General features: G+C 38.2%; 1 protein-coding gene across 6 annotated transcripts in view; it reads left to right on the top strand.

The window, feature by feature from the left end:
- Positions 1-25,034, top strand: part of ATP2B2 (ATPase plasma membrane Ca2+ transporting 2) — a 347,317-nt gene that overhangs the window by 250,321 nt on the left and 71,962 nt on the right. For all 6 annotated transcript variants that reach the window (XM_024193613.2, XM_024193612.2, XM_024193610.2 and 3 more), the window contains 2 exons: positions 3,514-3,755; positions 4,488-4,722. In XM_024193613.2, coding sequence (XP_024049381.2) covers positions 3,514-3,755; positions 4,488-4,722 — 477 coding nt within the window. The remainder of the gene's footprint in view (positions 1-3,513; positions 3,756-4,487; positions 4,723-25,034) is intronic.

Here is a 25,034-nt window from a genome sequence, read left to right as displayed (position 1 = left end):
TGAATGAGGATTAAGGTGGGCTATAAAGGAGGGGGAGTGTTGGCTTCCTGCCATGCCAGTCATAGGAACCCCCCCTGTTTCCGCTGCTTTAACAAACACCTCCTTTAAATCCTTTACCAAACCATTTATCTGATCTCTGTATCCCTTCCTTACAGAGTACCAGCACTGGACATCCACCCCACTCTTACATAATGAGTTGCGACATCATAGTCTAACTCCCATTCCATGCTCACCTTATCTAAGGGCCCTCCGAACTTGATGTGGGGAAGGCGAATCCCCCCCCCCCCCCCCGCTTTGGCCAATCTGGCAGTGAGGGATAAATTCTTTCCCAGCTGCCAGAAAAAGGAGTGGCTAGCACAGTGCCCACAGCAGATCCTGACCAAACCTGGTATTTCACCTCTTTCAAGGGTGGGTGCTGCTCCCCTTGGTCCAAGTGAAAGAGGGCTTCTCTTGCCTGACTTATACCTGTATCCTCTCCCCTCTCTTCCAGTCACCTGGGGGATGAGTCCGCGTTCATGCCTCTCTGCTCTTAAAGAGGTATACCCCTTGCCCCGGAAACTCAAACCATGGCCCCTCCGCTTAAGGAGCGGTCATTTTCATGCTACCAGTAATATTTTTCTTGTTTACCTCTTTACATTCAAAACAAGCTGTTAACTAAAATCAAGCCTGATTTCAGATCCCAGCTAAGAAGTATCAGAGGGGTAGCCGTGTTAGTCTCAATCTGTAAAAAGCAACAGAGGGTCCTGTGGCACCTTTAAGACTAACAGAAGTATTGGGAACATAAGCTTTCATGGGTAAGAACCTCACTTCTTCAGATGCAAGAAGTGAGGTTCTTACCCACGAAAGCTTATGCTCCCAATACTTCTGTTAGTCTTAAAGGTGCCACAGGACCCTCTGTTGCTTTTTACAGCTAAGAAGTGTACTTTAAAGGGGAGTGAGAACTGGGAGGAGGGGGTGAGGAATGGAGAAAAACTTAATATAGACACTACATTTATTTATAGATGTTATAAAATGCAAATAGATGTTTGTTTTCTCAGTATCCATTTGCTAGCTGATCATGGCACCAAAAACATGCACATGGTTGAAAAATAACCACTGTGTATGTAATCACTGGTTTCTGATGTTTGGTCACCAAGGGCCCTATGCGGCTCACATGGACGTCAGTGTTGAGACTCCTACTGGCTTCAGTGCAGGAGCAAGATCAAGCCACAAACAAGGACTGACCGTGGCAACAGAGTAAGAATCAGTCTGCCTTGATGTCTCTTGATGGAGAATAAAGCTGATTACCATGCTGGTTTGAGATACCAGTGGTCTCTATCTCTTTCCAAGAACTGTTTGCCCAGAATGTTAAATCTACCAACTTTTATTTATTAAAGCTATGTATTTTTAAAAATGAAGCAATTTTGTTTGTTTTGCTTTTTTTCCTCTCCATTGTAAAATCCTCTTGGATGCTCAAAAATATTTCTTGTTTGACCAGTTGCGGTGTTTTCCAGCTAATGTATTCCTTTTTTCCCACCTGCCCTTCTAACTCTGGTTCATATTATTTGCATTACTGATAGTGTAAGCACAGCTGAGGATGTGTTGTTGATTAATTTGAAGGCCTAGAGCTGTCTATATGCATAATATGAGCAAAAATATTTGCAGGATCATGCATAAGTATTACCTGTTGGGTTTTCTTACTAGTAGATTTTTAAAAGTGATTTTTAGAATCCATAGGGGATTTTCAACAACAACATAATGATGTTACAGTAGAACAAATTGTGGGACTCTGATATTGTGCTTGACAATGTGTTAGCATTTTATGTTGATGCTGAATAAGGTAAAGGAAACAGTCAGATTAAGTGAGTTATGAAGCTTGCAATCGACAGAAGGAATGCTGTTTTGCTCAGTTAGAAATTTTGTTTATTTTTGAAAAAAGAAATATCTTTGGGACAGAGATTTTTAGCCTAACGTTTTTTTACTTGGCCATAGATGCGTTTCTTCCTAAAGCATATAAAGAAATTCTCTTGGAGAAAGCTTTTCTGTAAAGGTCACTTATCTATTAGTCTGCTTTAGTCCTAGTCTAGTCTAACTTTATCTACTTGTCCTTGTCTTGTAAATCAACCATTACTGTCTTAGGTGATTCTCTGGGATAATTACATTAAAAAAATACTATGGCTACTCCTGGTGATTCCACTTGTATCATTACTGGATACAGGATTTCAAAACTAAAGTGGGGTGGTTGGTCTGAGATTTCAATTTCATCATTCACCATGATGCTCTTCAGCATACAGCTGTTTCCAAACAACAATGGTGTCAGAATCGATAACAAAGTAAAGTTTGGACATATTTCTGAATGCAGCAAAGCACTTAAGCAGACTTTTGATTCAGCAAAGCACTTAAGCAAACCATAAGTCTCATTGAAGACAATGACTTAAATTCTTTGCTGAATCAGGGCTTAAGTGTAAGTTTATTTCAAATATTGCAAAACATTGCAAATCAAAATTGTGAAAGGATTTTCCCCACTTCTAGTCCCTATGGATTTAATGCACCAACTGCAGTGATTTCATTGGAGTTTTGTCTGCTTATGCGAAGGCTGAATTTGATTTGATAGCTTTGCTGAGTGCAAGATGATTGAAGACCTCAATAGTCTTCAGCTAATAAACTTGACCACTAAAGTCTTTTGGAGCATTATTAATGACCTAACTGTTGGGTTTTTAGCTTTATTACAGCTGATATTCCATATTGTTTCTAATGTTTTCTTTTATTTTGTACTTCTTTTTTTTTTTTACATTAGCAAGGGAGGATTAATATTTTCTAATAAAAATTTTTCTTCTAAGGGTAGTACCATTAAGAATGGCTAGAGTTGCTGGGTTAGTATAATTGTCATAACTTAACCCCTTTTTTCCATATAAAGCATTTACAGTCTGAAGTAGCAGACTGAAATACTGTAGTAACTCATAGATATTTAGAAATACTTAACTACTGATACAGACATTATGTTCATGGATCACTGGAAATACCATTGGTTATTTATTCTTCTGATTAGATATAGATTTATTTTTAAAAACAAATGAGGTTCAAAATTATAGTGGATGAATGTTACCTTAAAACATCCACCACACCATGAAAAACAGCAAAGCAACATGATTCAGAGCAATACAAAGGAAAAAAAGTGTTGTTCTGTTTGTGAACATATATTGACCCTGAGGAAAATGCATTTATTTTTAATGACACATACCATAACCATCATAAAATCTTGAATGGCCAGAGGGTACAAAGGTGGAAGAGAATTACACTGGTTATTTAAAAAGAAAAAGTTGCTCCATTATCAAATAGATTCTTTTCAGTCTGTTGTAATTCTATAAAATTTCCACTGGCTCTTTAAAATTGGATGAGCTATGACTTTACTGTAAAGGTTTTAGATCTTAACTAGTAGCCTGGGGCCTCATTATTTATTGGGCTTGAAAAGTAGAGTATACTGTCAAAGGTGAGAAAACGAGGGGCTGAAATCTGATGCCTTCTTCCCTTCAGCCACCAGAAAAGGAAGGTGGCCTGCCTCGTCAGGTTGGCAACAAGACAGAATGTGGCCTATTGGGGTTTGTCCTGCAACTGAAGCAAGATTACCAGCCTGTTCGGAATCTAATCCCTGAGGAGAAACTCTACAAAGTATACACGTTTAACTCCGTGAGAAAGTCAATGAGCACTGTCGTTAAAATGCCAGATGGCAGTTTCCGAATGTACAGCAAAGGTGCTTCTGAAATTGTTCTGAAGAAGTAAGTGTACTGTGTCTCTTTGCCTTATTTATTGTGACTTGGAGTGATCCCACAGCACTAAAATATATGGGGATTTTGCCACTGACTTCAGTGAGAATAGGATCAAGCCCTTCTTGTCTTGGTTTGAAGTTGGAAACTAAATAATAGTTCCAGGTAATAGGTACTAACCTTATTGCAGGAATATAACATACATTTTAATGTGATTATTCTTTTATCCTTTTTTAAAGTAATCAGTCTTGCACAATTGTCTGGATGGACAATGTCGATGGTCATCTTTCCTGTCTTCTATTAGCTGCCAAGGGATACTGCAGTTGGCATTTTTCTGCTCTCTCGTCTCCTCCCTCCCCATTAGATTGTAAACAGATGCACTTTTGAAATGTGCTTTTATCATGTAGGGATATAAATCCAAATGTCCTCTTGTTAGCTGATATGAACATATACCACACATTTGGATTAGCAAGATTTTTTTCAATTTGTTTGTAACTTCTTCACTAATTATGGACCTAATGGAAATTACAGTCTAACTGAAATGTCAGATATCTGCCCAACAATTGTAAAAATCATAGGTACATTCTCTTACCTAACATTAGAATAATGAATCTGTTGATTTTGTTTGTGGAGTGCACTAGAAATTAAAACTAACAAAAAAAAAAAGTGTGGTGTTGGATGAAATGATCAGGTATAATGGAAACCAGAAACCAAACAAATGCAATTCACGTCCTTTTCTTACAGGTGTTCTAGAATCGTTAATGCAGCAGGTGAGATTCGTATCTTCAGACCCCGTGACCGGGATGAGATGGTGAAGAAAGTTATTGAACCCATGGCCTGCGATGGACTGAGAACTATTTGCATCGCATACCGGGACTTCAGCAGCAACCCAGAACCAGACTGGGACAGTGAAAATGACATTTTAACTGACCTAACCTGCATTTGTGTAGTTGGTATTGAAGATCCAGTAAGGCCTGAGGTATGTCACAGAAGTTAAAGTGCCTACTATCTGATACTTAAGTGTCAATTAAAAGAACTGTATTGAAGTTGTTTATTTTTGTTTAATGTTCTAATTACCACTGTCAAATTGGATGACACAAAACTTAGGTGCAAACCCTATAACTGAGAAAAGGCCTTGATTGTTCAGTTGGCATTATTTAATTATAGCAAAAATAGGGTTTTATGATCTATTGCAAGAAAAAGGTGGCAAGATTTTCATTTTGTCTCAGTAGATACTTTAGAGGAAGTCAGATCAGAAAAGCTCCCCTGGTGAACTGTCATCTAGAAAATAAGGGAGAAACTTTGTGTTAGGTAATGTGTGAGGGTCCAATATTGAAGTTGTATGAGGAACAGAGATGGGTTCCCCTTGAGAAAATAAGTTGCAGGCATAAGTATGAATTGATATTTGCTTTCAACATAAAATAAATCTACTCTGGAGGAAGTTCTTTTTTCTGTAACAATAATTAACAGCCCTTTGTTACTTTGGCACATCAGTGACTGTACTACAGTTGCAAATGCTGGGTTGCCAGATGGCAAGTTGTTTTTAATATTATGTTTGGATGAAGACAACATTTGTCAAGTGTCTTTGCCAGGGAGAGGTTAGCAACTGAAGGGTTAAAAATCCAAACCAAAAATTCACAGATGTTGTTCTGCCACCATATGTAAAAAGTCGGTTGCATGTGTGAAGTGTCTGCAGAATTATATTTTGTCTTTGGCTGATTTTAGCCTTTATTTGAAAGCTTAAAAAGAAAATAACTTTTTATATAAAAATAATAGAACACAGTAAGAAATAGAGGCGCTCTGATGTCATGATAATGAAAATAGTGTTCACTCCCTTTATGACTACAATGTAGGGGATAGGTTAGGGGATCATTGGTTTGTATCTGATATATCTATATAATGCTTGATTATTAATCATTAAAACAAATGCGGGGAGGATTATTCCCATTTTACAGTTGAGGAAACAGTATAACACAGAGGATAAACCCAAGGTAAATTAGAAATGCTAAGAGTAGAAATAAGGAATTCCCAGCTCCAAGTCACATGCTCAGTCCATTAAATCACACTACTTCTGTGGTATAGAACTAATAACTATAATTCACTTTGGGACCCGACCATCCTTTACAAAGAGAGTGGGATTCTGTGTTGAAGGCTGTGGCAGTCTGGTGGCAATCTCTCTCCTTCCTGTCCTTACATCCCATTTAATTTGCATGATAGATTTTTTTAGTAGATTTCTTAATCATTCTGTTTGAATCCTCCTTGCCTGGATATCAGGTTGGCCGCAATGTTGTACATGTTAGGAAATACTGTGTTGGTTTTTTTTTAATAGAACATCAAATGTACACATTAGGCTGCTCTGAAGGACTATGTGTGAGTCTTATGTTTCCCTGAAATCTGTATAAAGCCAGTATTTTATATTTCTGACTATAGTAAAGCTGTAGAAAAACCCACCTGTGTGATAAATTCCCTATTTCTGCAGTCATGTGATAAACTACTCACTCATGTGATAAAGAACATTTATTTTATCTATCATCACCTGAACTCTGGCCACTAATCCTTCTGTCCCCAAACCACACCTGAGATTCCAACTTAAAACAACTTTGATTTTAAAACCGAAACAAAACCTTCCTGTTGTGTCATAAAATGTGGATTAGGTAGAAGCAAGGAGTCAAAATGGCATTTCTGACAGTTTAATGGTTTTATTGGGCTTCGTTTGGGATGACCTGCATGACTCACTTATAGTTAATGCAGAAATCCTGAAAGCCATACATTTAAAACCTTTATACCATGGCTACTAACGTGTATTCTATTTATAATCTTGGGTTCTAATCACTTTAAAAGCTTATGAATCCCGGGAGTGGGGTGAGAGGGGGGGAACCACCTTATTTATGGAGTGCAAATAATGAAAATTATTCATATGCCCTACTTCAGATAATGGGATTCTGTGTTCTGGAAGATCAGCTTCTGCTTAGCTGAAATGTTAAATCCTGATATAGTTGTTGCATTGGGATTAGAACTTGCATATGTAGGTGCATTGATTGACCTTGCTTCTTGCATATGCAGTATCATCTGTGCTTTAGTTCAACTGAAAAGTTTGTGTTTAGATTATACAGATGTTTCTTAGTGGCTTTAAGCACAGGTTTATTTCCATGAAGAATATGCATGATTTCACTTTTGTTATAATTCTGTATATTCTGTTATTTTTACACTTGTAAAAATTGCTGTCTCTCTAGGGGTCCCAGCTTTCCCCTCACTATCTACTTCAATTTGTCTGCAACTAGACCAGTTCGTAAACTCTTAACTTATTTTGAGTCTATCAGCCCTTAAACCTCAGGGCTTACAGTCAGGGCTGGCTTTAGGCCAATTCCACCAATTCCCCCGAATCGGGCCCCGCGCCTAAGAGGGCCCTGCACCCAGTGGCAGGGCCGCCCAGAGTGGGGGCAAGTGGCAGAGAATCCCTTCCCTGGCTAGAGACACCTTTTTAATTTTTACTCACCCGACGGCACTCTGGGTTTTTGGCAGCACTTTGGCGGTGGGTCCTTCAGACCCAGAGCGAGTGAAGGACCCGCCGCCAAAGACTAGGAGCGCGGCCAGGTGAGTACAAGCCCCACGTGGTTTTTTTTCCTGGGTTTTTTTTTTTTAGTCATCCCTGTCGGGGCCCCGTCGAAACTGTTCGAATTGGGCCCCGCACTTCCTAAAGCCGGCCCTGCTTACAGTCTCCTTTTGTCTCCTTGTTTTCAGAGGCAGCTTGGCATGGGGCTTTTGTCCTTCTGCTATCCCAGGCCTTGCCGCCTCCTCTTTCCTCTCTTGTCTCCCTCCTTTATAGCGGGGCTTGTTTTCTTTATTGGTCACAGCTGTGGGTGCGTGTCTCCATGATTGGCACTCCTGGCAGCTGCTCGGAGGTGTGATCAGCCTTCCTCTCCCTTCTGCCTGTGCTCAGCCTGGGGTTTGTAAATCCCATTACCCCACCCCAAAAAAGATTCTGGCAGCACATCTGCCTGTGGGTGTATAGTCTTCATCTTCCCTAGTAGTCCTGGCAGAACGGAATCCAAAATGACTAAATATCTTAAGAGAAATCTTTGTTACACTGAAACACAGATCTTCCTTTTTCTTCTAAAAATAACTTTGGCAAAACAAGCTGCCTCCCCTGGAGTTAATAACCATAAATTCTATGTCAGACACCGTCCCATAGGTGTCACTTCTAATATGAATTATTTTTTAAATCAAAATATATAGGTTTGATCCTCAACTGGCATGAATTGGCATAATTCTATTTAAGTCAACGGAGCTATGCCAGTTTATACCTGCTAACCATCTGGTGCAATTTTCTAATGACTCACTGAAAGATCTCTGATGTAAATAAAGGGGGAGCTTTGCCAGTCCTCAAATTCATTTGCCTCATCCCTTCTTCCACATAGCTTAAATATTTTCCATTTTATTTAAATATTCTTTCAAGGTGTTCTGTCCCTCTTTTTTAGGTGTGCTGACTTCATGGTAATTTCATCAGACACCTTTATGACCAAAGGTGATAAAATTGCTTTCTTTTTAAAACTTGTAACCAACCTGGAACTCATTTCTGTCCATTGTTTTCTGTGCCCTCTTGTATTAAGGGGTTTGGATGTTGCAAAGAGACTGCAGTTTACCTATGCCTAGCTAATATTTTGTTAGCTTATCTTTCTTGCTCAGAGCCAGACAAAAGCAAAGGCAATTCCCTGTCCGACTGTGTGGACTAAATGTGAATTCAGTGTTTGTGTGTTGCTTTCTTTTCGTATTTCTGCAAGCACTGAAGTAGTGTCAAACAACTCTGGCTTTGATGCATTGTTTATTGATGTTCCCTTGGGGTACTTGTTTAATATAAGATACGAATGGGTACACTTGTTATGATGATGATGATGCAGGACCTGATTACTGAAAATAGCCCATAAAGAAACAGTAGGTAATTATCAAAGGGATATATTACATATTTTTTCCATTCCATTATAGGTTTGGCAGCTTTTAGATGAAATGCAGTGCAGTCAGCATTAGACTTATAGTGTCGGTCACCAAATTGCTTATTCATTGTATAATGAATTGGAGTTGTTTCTGATTTTAATTATTGTGGCTAAGCATCTATAACAAGCTAAAACTTTACTTTTAAAAAAATATTGCTCATTATCCTTATTACTGCTGACTTTGGAAACCATCATTTCATTGTTTAGTGGTATATTTGGTTGGCACTGTAATGCAGAGCTCATTTCACCAACTTAAAAATTATTTACATTTCCTAAAATATCTCCCTTGCACCGTTCTGTTAAGAGACTTGTACTCCCATGGCTGGTGTTTGTTGAAAATCTTTCTGAGCCTGCTCCAGAAAATTACTATAACCACTTTTTATTTAACTGAGAGCGGAGGTTAATTCCCTTTATGCAATTAAAAGATAGGGATAAAAATAGTGTAAAGTAGTCTATGTACTGCTTGATCTTCTGAATTCAGTGGCTAAAAAGATTTTCTTGAATGTTAATAAAATAGCCTATTCAACAGATAATTAAATTTTTGGCCATTAGTCTTGACCAAAACCATTTTGTTTTTCAGCGAACGTACTGAGCTCTTGGATTGTGATTCTCCACTGGTCCCCAAAATTTCATAGGATTTTGGTTTTAAAGATTTTGTTTTGGCCCATTTCTATAAATCCAATAAAATAATATAGTCTTTGTGATAGGCTCTGGGGTTATTACACTTAAATTATAAATAGGAGACAACAATGTATATTTTCATAAAAGAATTTTTAAATATTACAGCGGTTCTGTGCATGAGTGTTACTCATTATCAAAGTGCCCTTAATGTGCATATTACAAATGGATTTTAATGGGGTTTTTTTCTTTAGAATGGGAAACTCTGGGCAATTCTGTTTACAACTGAACTGCAAAAAAAGAATGGTTACCTTACTGTACTGGTGGCTCCTCAAGTTGTTCTGTCCAGGTGGATCCCACCCTTGGTGTGCATGTGCCCCATGCACACAGGGCTGGAATCTTTTAATCAGCAGTGTCCATTGACGCATATGCTCTGCAGAGCCTCGAGGGCATACCAGTGGTCCCATAAAAATGGTCCCAGCTGCCAATCAGAATATTGAATAAAAATACTCTGTTGCAGTAGGGAAGGAGGGCAGAATGTGAATAAGGCTGGTTGCAAATTTTTTGATTAATTTTTTTCGTCAGAAAATGCCAAATTATCAAAACCAGATATTTTAGGGGAAAGGTTCTGTTTCAATGGATTTCCTGTTGAAATTTTTTTTGAAAAAAGTTTTGAAATTGACATTGAACAGTTCAATTTTTTGGTTCACAATGACTTTTCAGTTTGAAATTTAAGTTAACTTATAATAAGAAAAAGAGAGGTTTAAAATAAAAAAAATTTAAAATTATTGAAACGAAATGTTTTTAATTGACCGAATGTAAATATGTTTACAGATTTTTCAGTTCATGCAAATTTCAAGATTTTTGACTTTTCAGAATTCTGATCTTACCACTCCCAAGAAGAAATACGTCTTGAGAAAAAGGAGCTGATCTTGCCTCTCCTTGCCTGTTTATTAAATACATTGCTTACATTGCTGTGGTATTGTCTGTTATGACCTGAGTGGTTTTTCCTTATAAGAGATGTAGGAACAATTTGCACGTCAGACTTATTGCTCCGAGTTCCAAAACATTTATCTCTAAATGGGAGTCTGAAGGGGGACACAGTCTGAGAGTCTGAAAATGATCCAGATGTGCTTCCTAGAGGCATCTATTATCCTATCCGTGTCTTGCTGAAGAAAGGGGAAATGAAAGGTATGCTTTGACAAGCATTTTTTGCATCATTCCACCAGCAAAAAGGTGGTAGGACTTGTTCAGGATCTGTTACCTGCAAATTCAGCCACCTCTGAAATGCTCTGAGGTAAAGTTTGGCATGTGGTATTCTGAAAATACATCATGCCATGGGTCCCAGTAACATGAGACAGATGTGGGTGAGATGATTTTCCCAAAATTGAACAAATGTCGAGGTAAGGGTAAACATGAACACACTGTCTCCTTAAATGGGCAGCTAAAAAAAGGGAGGGGGGAAAGGGATAGAGAATAAGATGGAGAATATCTTATTGCTCTTATATAAATCCATGGTATGCCCACATCTTGAATACTGCGTACAGATATGGTCTCCTCATCTCAAAAAAGATATACTGGCATTAGAAAAAGTTCAGAAAAGGGCAACTAAAATGATTAGGGGTTTGGAACGGGTCCCATATGAGGAGAGATTAAAGAGGCTAGGACTTTTCAGCTTGGAAAAGAGGAGACTAAGGGGGGATATGGTAGAGGTATATAAAATCATGAGTGGTGTGGAGAAAGTGAATGAGGAAAAGTTATTTACTTGTTCCCATAAGATAAGAACTAGGGGCCACCAAATGAAATTAATGGGCAGCAGGTTTAAAACAAATAAAAGGAAGTTCTTCACACAGCGCATAGTCAACCAGTGGAACTCCTTGCCTAAGGAGGTTGTGAAGGCTAGGACTATAACAGGGTTTAAAAGAGAACTAGATAAATTCATGGAGGTTAAGTCTATTAATGGCTATTAGCCAGGATGGGTAAGGAATGGTGTCCCTAGCTTCTGTTTGACATAGGGTGGAAATGGATGGCAGGAGAGAGATCACTTGATCATTACCTGTTAGGTTCACTCCCTCTCGGGCACCTGGTATTGGCCACTGTTGGTAGACAGGATACTGGGCTGGATGGACCTTTGGTCTGACCCAGTATGGCCATTCTTATGTTCTTTGGGGCAGTGGAGGGACTAAAAAGGAGGACTTTGAATTGTTAACATATATCCGTTACCACAAAATATAAATACTTCTTGTGAGCTGGATGCATAGACATATTTACTTGAGCTAAATAAATCATGTCCTTCAAAAGATAATTTCTCCATCACCATCTGGACTTTTTTGGGGATACCAGGCACAACCAACCACGGGATTCTCTTCATTGTGACACCAGTAGCTATTGATCTTGTGGCTGTGTCAGCACCATCCAGTGCTGCTTGTAAAGTCATTTTAGCAATTAAAGCATACAGAGAAGACTTAAAGAACTGGGAAACTTAATTCCATTAAAGGTATTCATCCTTGGCTAGAGAAGCCCAGTTAGTTGGAGATTCTGACCTTTAAACTAGCGAACTTTTTTGATTCCTTATCTTTCGTGACAGACTTCGGTGGAGCAGGATGTCTTGATTTTTCATTTGTAGCCATAAATTAACCAATACTCCTGGAACTGGGTGAATATAGAAATACTCAAAATCTTTTTTGAGGAACTTGTTATCGACAGTCCACTTGCTTCGATGTAGCAGAGATGGAAGGTGGGGGTCTGCCAAAGATTTTTGGTTGGGTCTAGAATCCCCCCATTAATAGACATTGATAAACATAACTGGGTATAAGATATCCAACACTTTGTATGATTTTTTTCTTGGATAATTTATAGTGTATCAGCCATCCTTTTAAGGAGCTTTGAAGTTTTAAAATCACCCATCATAAATGGCACTGATGAAGTGACAGCTTCATCTGCTGAAGATGAAGCAAATTCCAACGGAGTCAAAGGATCTCCCTGCTGATCAAATTATCACCCCCTCACTTTGTATTTCGTGGCCCTGTGCCCACACATCTTCCCTTTGGGACGACTGAACCACCCTTTGAGGTTCCCTGGTGGTGGTGATTTACCCATAGACATAGGGTGACTGATACTATAGTGGGCAGAATGCTGTGAACGAGGGCCAGTATGGCTGTAATTGAAACCCATAAGGGTACAGCATGAGGCATCAAAGAGGGGCCAAACCTGAAGGGAGCTGTGACCCCGTACACCAGGCTGCCACACCTGGAGCAAAGAGCTGGGTCCAGCCCTGTGGGACAGGAGCTGCTGCTGCAGGGTGAGTGTGGGCTGGGCTCGCACTCCAAGGCACTCTCTTCCTTGCCCCCATGGGTATCCCCTCCTCACCAGGTCAGAGCTAGGATTGTGGTGCCACGGCAGAGGGTGCTGCTGCAGGTTGGTGGCAGTTTAGTATAGTGCACCCATTGAGTCAGGAGAGTGGGATCCACGTGGACAGATACCCAAACAAGAACTTTATATACAGTGACGTAATCACCATGTTCTGGTTGTCTGTCGGGATGGTCTGTGATCATCACTGTTGTTTTATGTCACTATTTGCTATTTGCTCAGGCTAATTTAATGTGAGCTAATGATTTGACATGCTTTGATTTCTGATCAGTGGAGGCCAAGCTGTCAGGACCAGGATGAGTGCGGTCAGACCTACTGGTTGGAACAGGAGTCAGGAGTCAAGCCGAGTCAGATTACTGGTAGGTCAGAGCCTGAGATGGGCCAGAGGGTGAACCAAGAGTCAGGCATCAGGAGGCAGGCTTAATTTGTAATGAAAGAGGTGCCGGGGCTTTAGCAATTTTTTTATTTTCATAACTGACGTGGCAAGCCCAGAGGTGCTGGGACTGTGAACTGCCAAGCCCTGGCACAAATTAAGCATTGGAGTCATGCTACCGGTAGGTCAGAGTCCTCGACAGGCCAGAAGGTAAACAGAGAGTCAGATGTGACGGGTTGGGTCACAGAGACCCCCTTGGGACTGCCACCTGATGTGCTGAGACTACCTCTGAGCTCGTTTTCCCTGGCAGCTTCGGACTTTACCCTGTCTTGTTGAGCCAGACACGCTAGCCTGCTGCAAACACAGACCCAACTCTGAACCACGTCCACCCAAGAGCTGCAGGCTTAACTTAAAGCAGCTTAAAAAGTGCTCCAGTCTCCAGCACCCAGATACCCAGTTCCCAATGGGGTCCAAAGCCCAAATAAATCCATTTTACTCTGTATAAAGCTTATACAGGGTAAACTCATAAATTGTTCACCCTCTATAACACTGATAGAGAGATATGCACAGCTGTTTGCTCCCCCAGGTATTAATTACTTGTTCTGGGTTAATTAAGTAAAAAAGTGATTTTATTAAATATAAAAAGTAGGATTTAAGTGGTTCCAAGTAATAACAGACAGAACAAAGTAAATTACCAAGCAAAATAAAACAAAAACATGCAAGTCTAAGCCTAATACAGTAGAAAACTAAATGTGGGTAAATCTCACCCTCAGAGATGTTCCAATAAGCTTCTTTCACAGACTAGACTCGTTCCTAGTCTGGGTCCAGCAATCACTCACACCCCCGTAGTTACTGTCCTTTGTTCCAGTTTCTTTCAGGCATCTCTTTGGGGTGGAGAGGCCCATCTCTTATCTTTTGAGCCAGCTGAAGACAAAATGGAGGGGTTTCCAGGGCCTTTTATATTCTCTCTCTTGTGAGCGGAAACCCTTTTGTTCTCCTGTGCAAAATCACAGCAACAAGATGGAGTCTGTAGCCAACTGGGCATGTCACATGTCTATGAATGATTCAGCTTTTTGCAGGCCGCCGCCATTGTTTACATGTTAGTTTGAACATTCCCAGGAAAGCCCAGATGTGGATTGGCATCTCCCAAAGTCCATTGCTAGTTAAGTACTCCCAATTACTTGAATAACCCCTTCATACTATGTTGACCAAATCTGACTTATGTGCTCCCTACAGCAAACACTTTAAATACAAGCATAGAGCCAAAGCTCATAACTTCAGATATAAAAATGATACATGCATACAAATAGGATGAATATATTTAGTAGATCATAACCTTTGCAAAGATATGTTACGTGGCATATCTAGCATAAAACATATTCCAGTTATGTCATATTTACACTCATAAGCATATTTCTATAAAGCATTATGGGGGGCAACGTCACATCAGGTATCAGAAGGCAAGAAGGGTCAGGTTACCAGGAGATCAGGGTGGTGTACCAGGTTATAGACAGCAATCAAATAGCAAAGTTGAGGACAAACCAGGGTTGGAAGCCATAGTCTAGGGTCTGTTGCAAGCAGGGTCAGGAGCAGAGATGGGCAGGCAGTCGGTGGTGTTCCTCAGACAGCTCCCCTTCATGGTTTCCTGGTTTAAGTACTGGCATCAGCCAATCAGGGGGCTGTGAGGGGCTCCCACTCAGGTTCTGCTGGGCAGTACTACCTGCGGAGCGCAGCCTCACATGATCCTCCTAGCCTTCTTGATCTTCCTAGCCTATGTGTCCTCTGGCGATGCGGAGGCATCGGTGGCCCAGAACTCCCTTGGTCCCAGGTTCTAGCTCAGTGTGTTCTAACACAAGTTCTTTTCAAAGGGGGGGGGGGAGGAATAGATAATTTTAACTTGTCGTAGCACATTACAATATCCTGATAGTTCTTTCTGATTTGAATTCTATCGTATTATAGTTTTCAAGCCAAACTGAAAATTTATATTGTCATAGTCTATTTTATATAATTTCTATAACAGTTATGTTATCGTTCATGCAATGCAGTTATCCTGATATGCTTGCATCAGATGGGGAAAATTTTTCCTCTACTCCAACTGTGTGTGTAAGTGAATCTTTCAAGCCATGTCATGCACATAGTTAAATTGCTTCTATATCATGACATTAAACATTTCCTGTCCATTAAAAACAACATTTCTATAAAATGCTATAAAATCTAAAAGAATTTATTAGTTGAGTCCCTCATTTTCTATGAAATATTGCAGAGTAGAGTTGAGCACACTTCTTTTGATAACAAACTAGCAGATCATTTACCCTCTTCACATCTATTATATTTTACTATTATTTTATATTATAATGAATTATAAGTCCAATAAATCTGCAAGTATATAACAATATTATGTGTCTTATTAACATATTGTTAAGAAAATAGCATTTTAAGTTAAACCATTTTTAGGATTCTATTATTGTATGATGGACCCAAGGAATGGGTTGCAATGTGATTTGACAGTTATTTTTTTAAATGATCTGAAAACTCTCATTTTATATGACTGTTATTAGTGTGTTTTTGTGAGAAGATTGTTTCTGCTCTCCTGTCTCATGGGGAATTATTTCTTATGAGCCTGAAGTAAAAAATGAATAGTGATGCTAACAATACGGAGGTCAACTCTGATGTCTGTTTAACAGATCAAAGAAAATGAAGTCAGAAAAACATTTTATTTCCAAACAATTATTTAACTTATTAATTGAATTCCTCACATTTAAATGTTGAAATGTGCATTTTCCATATGTTCATTTCAAAGCATTCAGTAAAATTTACGTCCTTTCAAAATTTCACCAAGCATTTGCCAAAAAACTTCAGATGAGCCTAGGCTCATGTTTTTTCCAATCCATTTTTTAATTTTAATATGGTACTAACAATGGAGTAATGAGTCACTTAAAATTTTTGTTCAAATTACTAAAAACTCTTAGAAGGCCCTAACTTGTAAAACAAAAGTTGCCAAAATGTCTTGGAACAGAGAGTATTTCAGGAAAACAAAACAGCAAAAAACATGTTCTCCTGGGATAGCTCCTTAGGAAGGAAATAGCTGACTTTTAGTTAAAGGATAATTAGGTGACAGAATTTGCCATTACAGCCCCAAATTGCCATGTTTGTTGTTTCTAGCAGGGACTCCATTAATTTAGCAGAACAAAACTGACAGTATCATGTAGAAATGTCACTGCCCGTCAAGAAGAGCTCTATGTAAGCTTGAAAGCTTGTCTGTCTCACCAACAGAAGTTGGTCCAATAAAAGATATTACCTCACCCACCTTGTCACTGCACCTTAAAGCATTTTAGAGGACCATCCTGTGGGAGGAAAAGACAGAAGAGCGAAGAATATTACTATAAATGTGCCTTTTAATTAGCTTAATATTGGTGGAAGTCATGATTTATCCTGCAAGAAATGGCAAGTCATGGAGCTGTGATAAAAATAATGAAAAGTCATAATTCTGACAACTTGTTCAGGTATTTGTTTTAAAATTAAATGACATTTTAGAGGGAAAGCCTCATTTCCTCTTTTCCTAAGATGCTCCTGGGAGTTAGCACAGGTGAAAAAATAGCCTCTACTACTTTCACAAACCTATGGATGGTTTGGTCATGGATTGCTACAGTTTATTCATATGCAACAGTGGCACTAACCTCTGCAGTGCCGAAGGTCCCGTTGGAACCTTTCTTGGAGGGTTTGAGAGCTGTGCCTATTATGAATATATACATCTCTATCAGATTTATTTTTTAAAAAGCCCACAGCTAATGTAAAAAGCCTGCTTGTGGTTGCATTACCCTCAATAATAAATAGAAATTGTTTGGATGAATTCAGCAGCAATAAAATCCAGCTATTGATCAGCTTTGTCTTTCTCTCTTGCCTGAGAGCTAGTAGGCAGGGACCTGGTTCTGAGTGTTGTATACTCCTACATGTAGGTTCACCCACTCAAAAATTCTCTTATTTACCCGTACTGGTTAATTCTCACACACTTCTATATCTTCTCCCCAAGCTGTGCCGTACATCTTTTATGTATTGTTGGGTTGGGTTTTGTACTTGATGTTACATTTAGAAATATTCAAGAAGGCAAGCAACTAAAACAGTGTCTTGTACCTGTAGAGATCTGTCTCTGAATTTTGAGACAACCTCCCTGAGCCAGGGTTAATGAATCTTATTCACACGCCACTCACTCACCCATGGCTTACACCAATTTGCCAACTTGCACCTATGGTACTATCATTTACATCACATCTCAATTTGGCCCATTGTTTGTCAACAGATTCAGATAGAGATTGCTGCATCAGGCTACTTCAAGCTTACATCCAGAAAGCTTTTGGTGCATTCATAGATGCTAGAAGCTTGATTCTTTGTAAATGTAAGCTTAGGTTCTGTGGAAACAGGTTGGAGATGTGTCTATTTCTACTGCCCACTCAGTCTGCCAATGTAGTCTCTTACCTACATAAATAAAAAAGAAACTACGAGCAATATTTTAAGTCTAGTTACTCTACACAGAGTTAAACTAGATACCGCCCACCAGCTGTCCAAAAATAAGAATAGAGAAAATAGCATTATATCTTTTCTTAGATATTATTTTGATGTGCATATGAAACTAGGTTCTGCCTCCATGAACTTGCTTAATAGAACTGGCATTTCAAATAGAAGCCTTCATTTTCTCTCTTTCACACCGGGACTATCATTTTCCTCCTTTGTGTCCCATATTCTACTTCTGGCTTTCAAACTGTCATCTCAGTCTCTCACATCCACTAAGTGAGGGAGTCAAGTTGTTCAAAACTGCTGCTAAGGTCATTTTAAATTTACAAGCAGGACATATGCAGAATAACAAAACCTGGTAACTCAGTCAATCACCTGGGAGCCAGCTACGCAAGTTGCAGATTGCTTATGAGCTTAATTGATGCTATTTTCCAATGCTACCATATCTTCAGGTTGACCAAAAGAGGTTTCCAGCCCAGACTCACAGGGGGAGGTGGGAATGGTACTTGTAAGTCTTAAATACATAGGTCATAGGCAGATAAACTTCTGTCCATTATTCATTCTTTTTTTCTTGCCTGTTAATGCTATTACATTATTTGTACTGACTGAGAGCCATTCTGTAAACAGCAGGTATTCTTGACATATCCTGAAGGTGGAGTGGTTTACTTAGGGCCCATGAAAATCTCAGATTCATTACTCTTATAGCCCAGCTTTTATTTTAGTGATCTGCATTTTGGCTCACCTAGTTATGGCTCACTCTGGTTTATCAGATAAATGGAAGAGAGAAGAACAGCGCAAATGACCACATGAGCTGTCACACCCGTCAAGTGAGCATCTGTCTGAATTCCTTTAGAAGCATTAGGCTTATTTCTAATTCTACCATGTTAGTGAATGTTGTTACTTTTTTGGAAGGAAAAATGTCTGTGTAATGATGTAAATGTCAAAGTGTCCCATGCTACACAGGAAGGTGAAAACCGTTGCAATGCACGTAACCAATTGTGCAATGTTGAATGTGATGGAAAAATTCCTTCCCAGCCCCTTTTGTTATCAGTTTATGTCCTGAAGAATGAGATTGGATTATCCTCTTAGTTTACATTGACTTCTAGGGTGTTCTTATTTCTACAGTAAAGTTAGAGCATAGCAAATAGCATTGGATTTTCAATGATAAATAGTAAATGAATGCCCTGCATACTAATCAGTGGATATCCATTTTCTGATATGTATTCAAACTCAATGATGTTAGTGCACTATATCTTGAATAAAATGATCTGTGCCGATAACACACAAAATGCTTTAAATGCAAACTGAATTTTTTTAACTCACAATCTTCGACCTATCGTTTTCTGTTGTATTTCTTTCACTAGAAAATCAGTGGAATTATATAGATATGCTTGTCAATATTGCTCATTAAAGCCAGATTTAGTCGCAACAGAATGTCATTATCAGCAGCTCAGCTGGAGGGATGACAGTTGTTTACAAATAAGCAGTCATCAGTGTTTATGATAATTTATTCTAATATAGGTTATATGTTATGCCATATGGATTGGAGAAGTTAGAGAACATGGATGCAGTGTCTAACATAGCATAACAATCAGGAAGTCCAGGCCGTTCGTAGTTATTTTAGGCAACTAAGTGACCTTCAAAATGTTTGTAGGTGCAGTTTTGATCGGCACCCAAAAATTCAGATGCATATCAAAGTTGTGCTCATCTTTTGGGATTTCCCTCTGCAACTACCAAACCTATCTTCCTCTCTACCCAGATGAGCCTCGCTTTGTTTAGCATGAGGCATCTCTTCACCTGTTTTGTATCTGCCTGCTGTATCTGCTTGTAGGGTGGGGGAGTTCAGTTGCCGATTGCTGTCTCGTAGGTCTCCATATTCAGGTGGACTCCAGGGTCCTCCTTTCCCTTCTCTGTCTTAAGGGAAATTAAGGGAATCATGGGAATTAGAAAGGAAGGAAAAGCTCTGTTGAAGGCACTTCCTTTTGTGATAGTCATAGCATATACTGTTTAAGTATCAGCAGAACTTTCTTTTAAGTACTGTGAATTCATTTATCAGAACTTATTTACCCTGGAGAAAATCTTCACATCCTTAAACAAGGATGATAGCAGGAGAGTACAGGACATAGAGGAAACATTATAAATACTTTTTTTTTCTGATGCTCAGCTCAACAAATTGCTGTTCTGTTTGTCTCATGGGCCCAATTGTACCTTGAATAGCTTCTTAGTGACACGTACTATATTGTAGGAGAAAGCAATATGATATAAAACACAGCATGGCCAAAATGTGTATTCCTCATCTTTTAACGTTTGAACTACAATATCATATAGTGAGCTATGGAGAATTTATGTGAAATCTCCTCTTTTTGTTCTGTGTTTATACAGCACCTAGCATAATGTGGTCCTGGTCCGTGATTAAGTCTTGTAAGCACTATAGTAATACAATAAATAAATAATAATTAGGCAGAGTGCTTTTAATAATATTGAAATCAACCATGGTGAGCTAATGAATGCCATTGGTCAGAAACTTGGTTGACCATTTTGCATATTCCTCAATTATTAACATGTTATGCTATAGCGTACCTATTTAATTATAATGGCCTGAAAGCTTATAAGGTGACCTAAATAAGCTTTTCTTCCTACATCAGCAGTATTATCTATGTGGGTGCATATGCCAGTTTGAGTTCCAAATGACTCTTGATGCCTTTAGAGAATCTCATTGAAATGAACATTTAGATCAGAAGGAAGATAATTTTTGGGTGTGCAGAAAAAGCTTATGCTGTGTCTTTTCATATTTTATTGTAACAAGGCATCGTGGGGTGTGCACTGTTGTCCAGAAGTTGGGCATTTTGACTGTGCCGTGAAACAGGAAGCTAACTAAATATTCTATTGGCCACTTGAGAGATTTGATTCTGAGATAAGCCTGTGTGTCCTGGAATGACATACCACCATTATAAACTGCATCTGCATTATTATTAGGACCGTCAAGCGATTAAAAAAATTAATCGAGTGATTAATCACACTGTTAATAATAGAATACCATTTATTTAAATATTTTTGGATGTTTTCTACATTTTCAAATATATTAATTTCAATTAGAACGCAGAATACTAAGTGTACCGTGCTCACATCATATTTATTTTTGATTACAAATATTTGCACTGTAAAAAACAAAAGAAACAGTATCTTTTAATTCACCTAATACAAGTACTGTAGTGCAATCTCTTTATCATGAAAGTGTAACTTACAAATGAAGATTTTTTTTGTTACATAACTGCAATAAAAAAAAAACCAATGTAAAACTTTAGAACCTACAAGTTCACTCAGTCCTACTTCCGCCAGTCGCTCAGACAAACAAGTTTGGTTACAATTTGCAGGAGACAATGCTGCCCACGTCTTGTTTACAATGTCACCTGAAAGTGAGAGCAGGCGTTTGCATGGCACTGTTGTAGCCAGCATTGCAAGATATTTATGTGCTAGATGCGCTAAAGATTCATATGCCCCTTCATGCTTCAACCACCATTCCAGAAGACATGCGTCCATGCTGATGACAGGTTCTGCTCGATAATGATCTAAAGCAGAGCGGACCGACTCATGTTCATTTTCATCATCTGAGTCAGATGCCATCGGCAGAAGGTTGATTTTCTTTTTTGGTGGTTCGGGTTCTGTAGTTTCCACATTGGAGTGTTGCTCTTTTAAGATGTCTGAAAGCATGCTCCACACCTCATCTCTCTCAGATTTTGGAAGGCACTTCAGATTCTTAAACCTTGGGTCGAATGCTGTATCTAACCTTAGAAATCTCACATTGGTACCTTCTTTGCGTTTTGTCAAATCTGCTGTGAAAGTGTTCTTAAAATGAACATGTGCTGGGTTATCATCTGAGACTGCTATAACATGAAATATATGGCAGAATGTGGGTAAAACAGAACAGGAGACATACTATTCTCCCCCAAGGAGTTCAGTCACAAATTTAATTAACGCATTATTTTTTTAATGAGCATCATCAGCACGGAAGCATGTCCTCTGGAATGGTGGCCGAAGGATGAAGGACATATGAATGTGTGTCATATCTGGCACGTAAATACCTTGCAACACTGGCTACAAAAGTGCCATGAGAATGCCTATTCTCACTTTCAGGTGACATAAATAAGGAGCAGGCAGCAGTATCTCCTGTAAATGTTTGTAAATTGTTTGTCTTAGCAATTGGCTGAACAAAAAGTAGGACTGAGTGGACTTGTAGGCTCTAAAGTTTTACATTGTTTTGTTTTTGAGTACAGTTATATAACAAAAAAAATCTACATGTGTAAGTTACACTTTCACGATAAAGAGATTGCACTACAGTACTTGTATGAGGTGAATTGAAAAATACTATTTCTTTTGTTGATCATTTTTACAGTGCAAATATTAGTAATCAAAAAAATAATATAAAGTGAGCACTGTACAACTTAGTATTCTGTGTTGTAATAGAAATCAATATATTTGAAAATGTAGAAAAACATCCAAAAATATTTAATACATGTCAATTGGTATTCTGTTGTTTAACAATGGGATTAATTGAGATTATTTTTTTTAATCACAGTTAATATTTTTGAGTTAATTCCGTGAGTTAACTGCGATTAATTGACAGCCCTAATGATTATAAAGAATGAAAACCTTGATGCATACATTTTGTAAAAACCTTGGTGCATACATTTAAAAAAATTAATTACTGCATTTAAAATTAGTATCTGGACAGATTTATAGTTGCAGAGTTGATTTTAGTCAATGAGATAACTGGACTTGCAAATTCACATACATATATATTTCCAGTTTGAATAGTTGGGGGTCCTAATATGCTATTTAAAACTCTTTTTCTTCAGAAATAACTTTAAATATCTATAAATCTGTAGCTGTTAGGGCTAGAAGAAACAATTCTGATAACCTATTCTGACTACCCACATAACACAGACAATAGCATTTCACCGAGTAATTCCAGTTCCAAGCCCAGTAATGTGGTGTTGAACAAGACCATCATCTTTAGAAAGACATCCAATCTTCATTTAAAGACTTCAGTCTACCACATTCTTGACTGAGCTATTCCAATGATCAGTGACAGAGACCCTTGCTGTTAAAACATTTCCCCCTTATTTCCAGTCTGAATATTTCTAGCTTCGACTTCAACCATTAGATCTTGTTATGCCTTTGTCTGGTAGATTAAAGAGCCCTGAAGTATTAGATGAACTCTCCCTGTGTAGGTACTTATAGACTATGATCATATCACATCTTACTTTTCTCTTTGATTACCTTCTCAGAGAGAAGGTTAAATGTTATGAATAGAGCCATGGACTGGTTTTGAGTCCAAAGAAAGTATTATAATTTGCTGGGAAAGCCACTTTTATGTATATCAAGGAGAAAGAGATATCACTTAGATCTTTCACACTTTTACATATTCTGAAAAAATTTCCTTGGGTTGAAAGTTTCTACCATTCAAAAAAGTTTCACTATAGTTGTAAGTTACAAAATTTCTATATTTTGAAACATAATTTTTTATGATGCAGTTTGTTAGATTTGATAAAATATGTAACAATATTGTGTCCAGATTACAAATTTAGTGTTGAATATTAATCAAATAATTGTGTTTTTAAAACAATTTCTGAAAATAATATGTACAATACAATTTAATACTAGTTACATTTCCACTTTAATTTCTGGATTACTAAAATTTCATTTTATCTGGGCTGACCAACTGAGATTAAACATGGATACAGAAAATATGTATTCCCTTCAGAAAGAATGACGTGCTTCTCACTAATATTAACAATCAACCTTTGTCCCCCACGTTCACCAAAACCACTGGAATGTACAAAAATGCTTATTACAATAAATTATATTTAACAAAATGGCCCTCAATGGCCCATGTCCTTGATAAACATAAAAGTGGCTTTCTCAGCAGATTCTAATATGTTCTTTGGACTCAAAACCAGTCCATGGCTTTAATGATCTTTATACAGGCAGTGAATTCAGGGGTTTTAAGCTTAGACTGTGTCTGAATGCAAAATCTCAGAATTTGGATGTGGTAAGATAGTTGGGGGCCAATCCTGTGAGGCGCTGACTGATCACTATCTGCAAAGTGCTGAGTGCATTCTGCTCCCAGTTAATGTCAACCACAGTGGAAGGTACTCTTGGGATTTGGTCCCTAATTCACTTTTTCTCAAAGGCTCACTCCCTTTCTAGATCCATACATTTTTAATAATACTTCACTGTAGGACCTGAATGCATTTGATGGTTCTTGATAGTTACATCAAGTTACAATCATTTGGTGTACATTCACTCGCACATAGGCTTCATCACTCCACTGTCCTAAATGACTTTGCTAGGGCTTTGAATTCATGAGGTGAATGCTTATTAGGAATTTTCTAACCATCTTGCTTAGCCGAGATCTGTAGAATAAAGAAGCATGGATATGAACTTGAAATGAGTTTTCCTATGATACTATGTTATTCACCTACCCCACACAGGGTGTGTGACTTATTTGTGAAGGACTTTGGGATCCTCTGGGGGAAAAGGAACTATATTAGTGCATACTATTTTTATCATTCACTGAGTGGAATAGAGTTGGTGTGTGCACACGCGTGAAAAACTGTCCCTGCCTTAATGAGCCCCGAATGTACTCAGACAATTCAATCAGGATTTTCCTATAAAGACAACTCTCCACCTCTTGACCAGCTTAAAGGATAACTTTGAGGGAGACAGATCCATTGTTTTTCTAATACTTTGTGATAATTCTCTTTCTGCTTTTAGGAGTCTTGAAGCAAAAACAGCTGGATGTGCTTACTCAGATTGCTCTGAAGTGTTTTTGTTTTGAGTTTCACCGGCTTGCATCTACTTTAATGGGACAGATGCTCTATGGTGAACTTTAAGAACAACATGCTTGCTTTGAGAGTAAGCTCTTTAGACATGGGCTGTGTTTTCTTCTGGTTTTTACAGCACCAACTTCAGGATTATGACTTAATGAATAATTATAATCCTTGTAGAAATAAATTATTCAGACCAACCTATATCCACTACCCATTACTGCAGACTATGCAAACTTTGTTGGAACATGCATTATATTCAGTTAGTCTACACCAAGCATAGCATTTTTTTTAAGATACCACTATCCTAACTGTCTTATCTTTAAAGGTCATATTTAATGGTCCTGCAAAGACAGTACAGTACATGATAGACCAGGGAATTAAAACTACAGTGTTGGTGTTTTAAATGAATATCTCTAACCTGTTAATCTCCATTCTCTCTAGCTGTAAAAGGGTGCTAACTTATGTTATTGATCCACTATTTAAAATAATTCCAAAAAAACAAACTAAAAACCCTGTTGCATATTTTTCCTATCTCTCTACAGCATATTGATTTTTTTATCTAATTACCTAATACTGAACCTTTTTTTTTTTTTTTTTT

Source organism: Terrapene carolina, unplaced genomic scaffold, assembly GCF_002925995.2.
Source record: "Terrapene carolina triunguis isolate 2854851 unplaced genomic scaffold, T_m_triunguis-2.0 Scaffold232, whole genome shotgun sequence".
NCBI lineage: Eukaryota > Metazoa > Chordata > Testudines > Emydidae > Terrapene > Terrapene triunguis.
The sequence above is the reverse complement of the archived record's forward strand: the minus strand, read 5'-3'. Positions and strand labels throughout refer to the sequence as shown.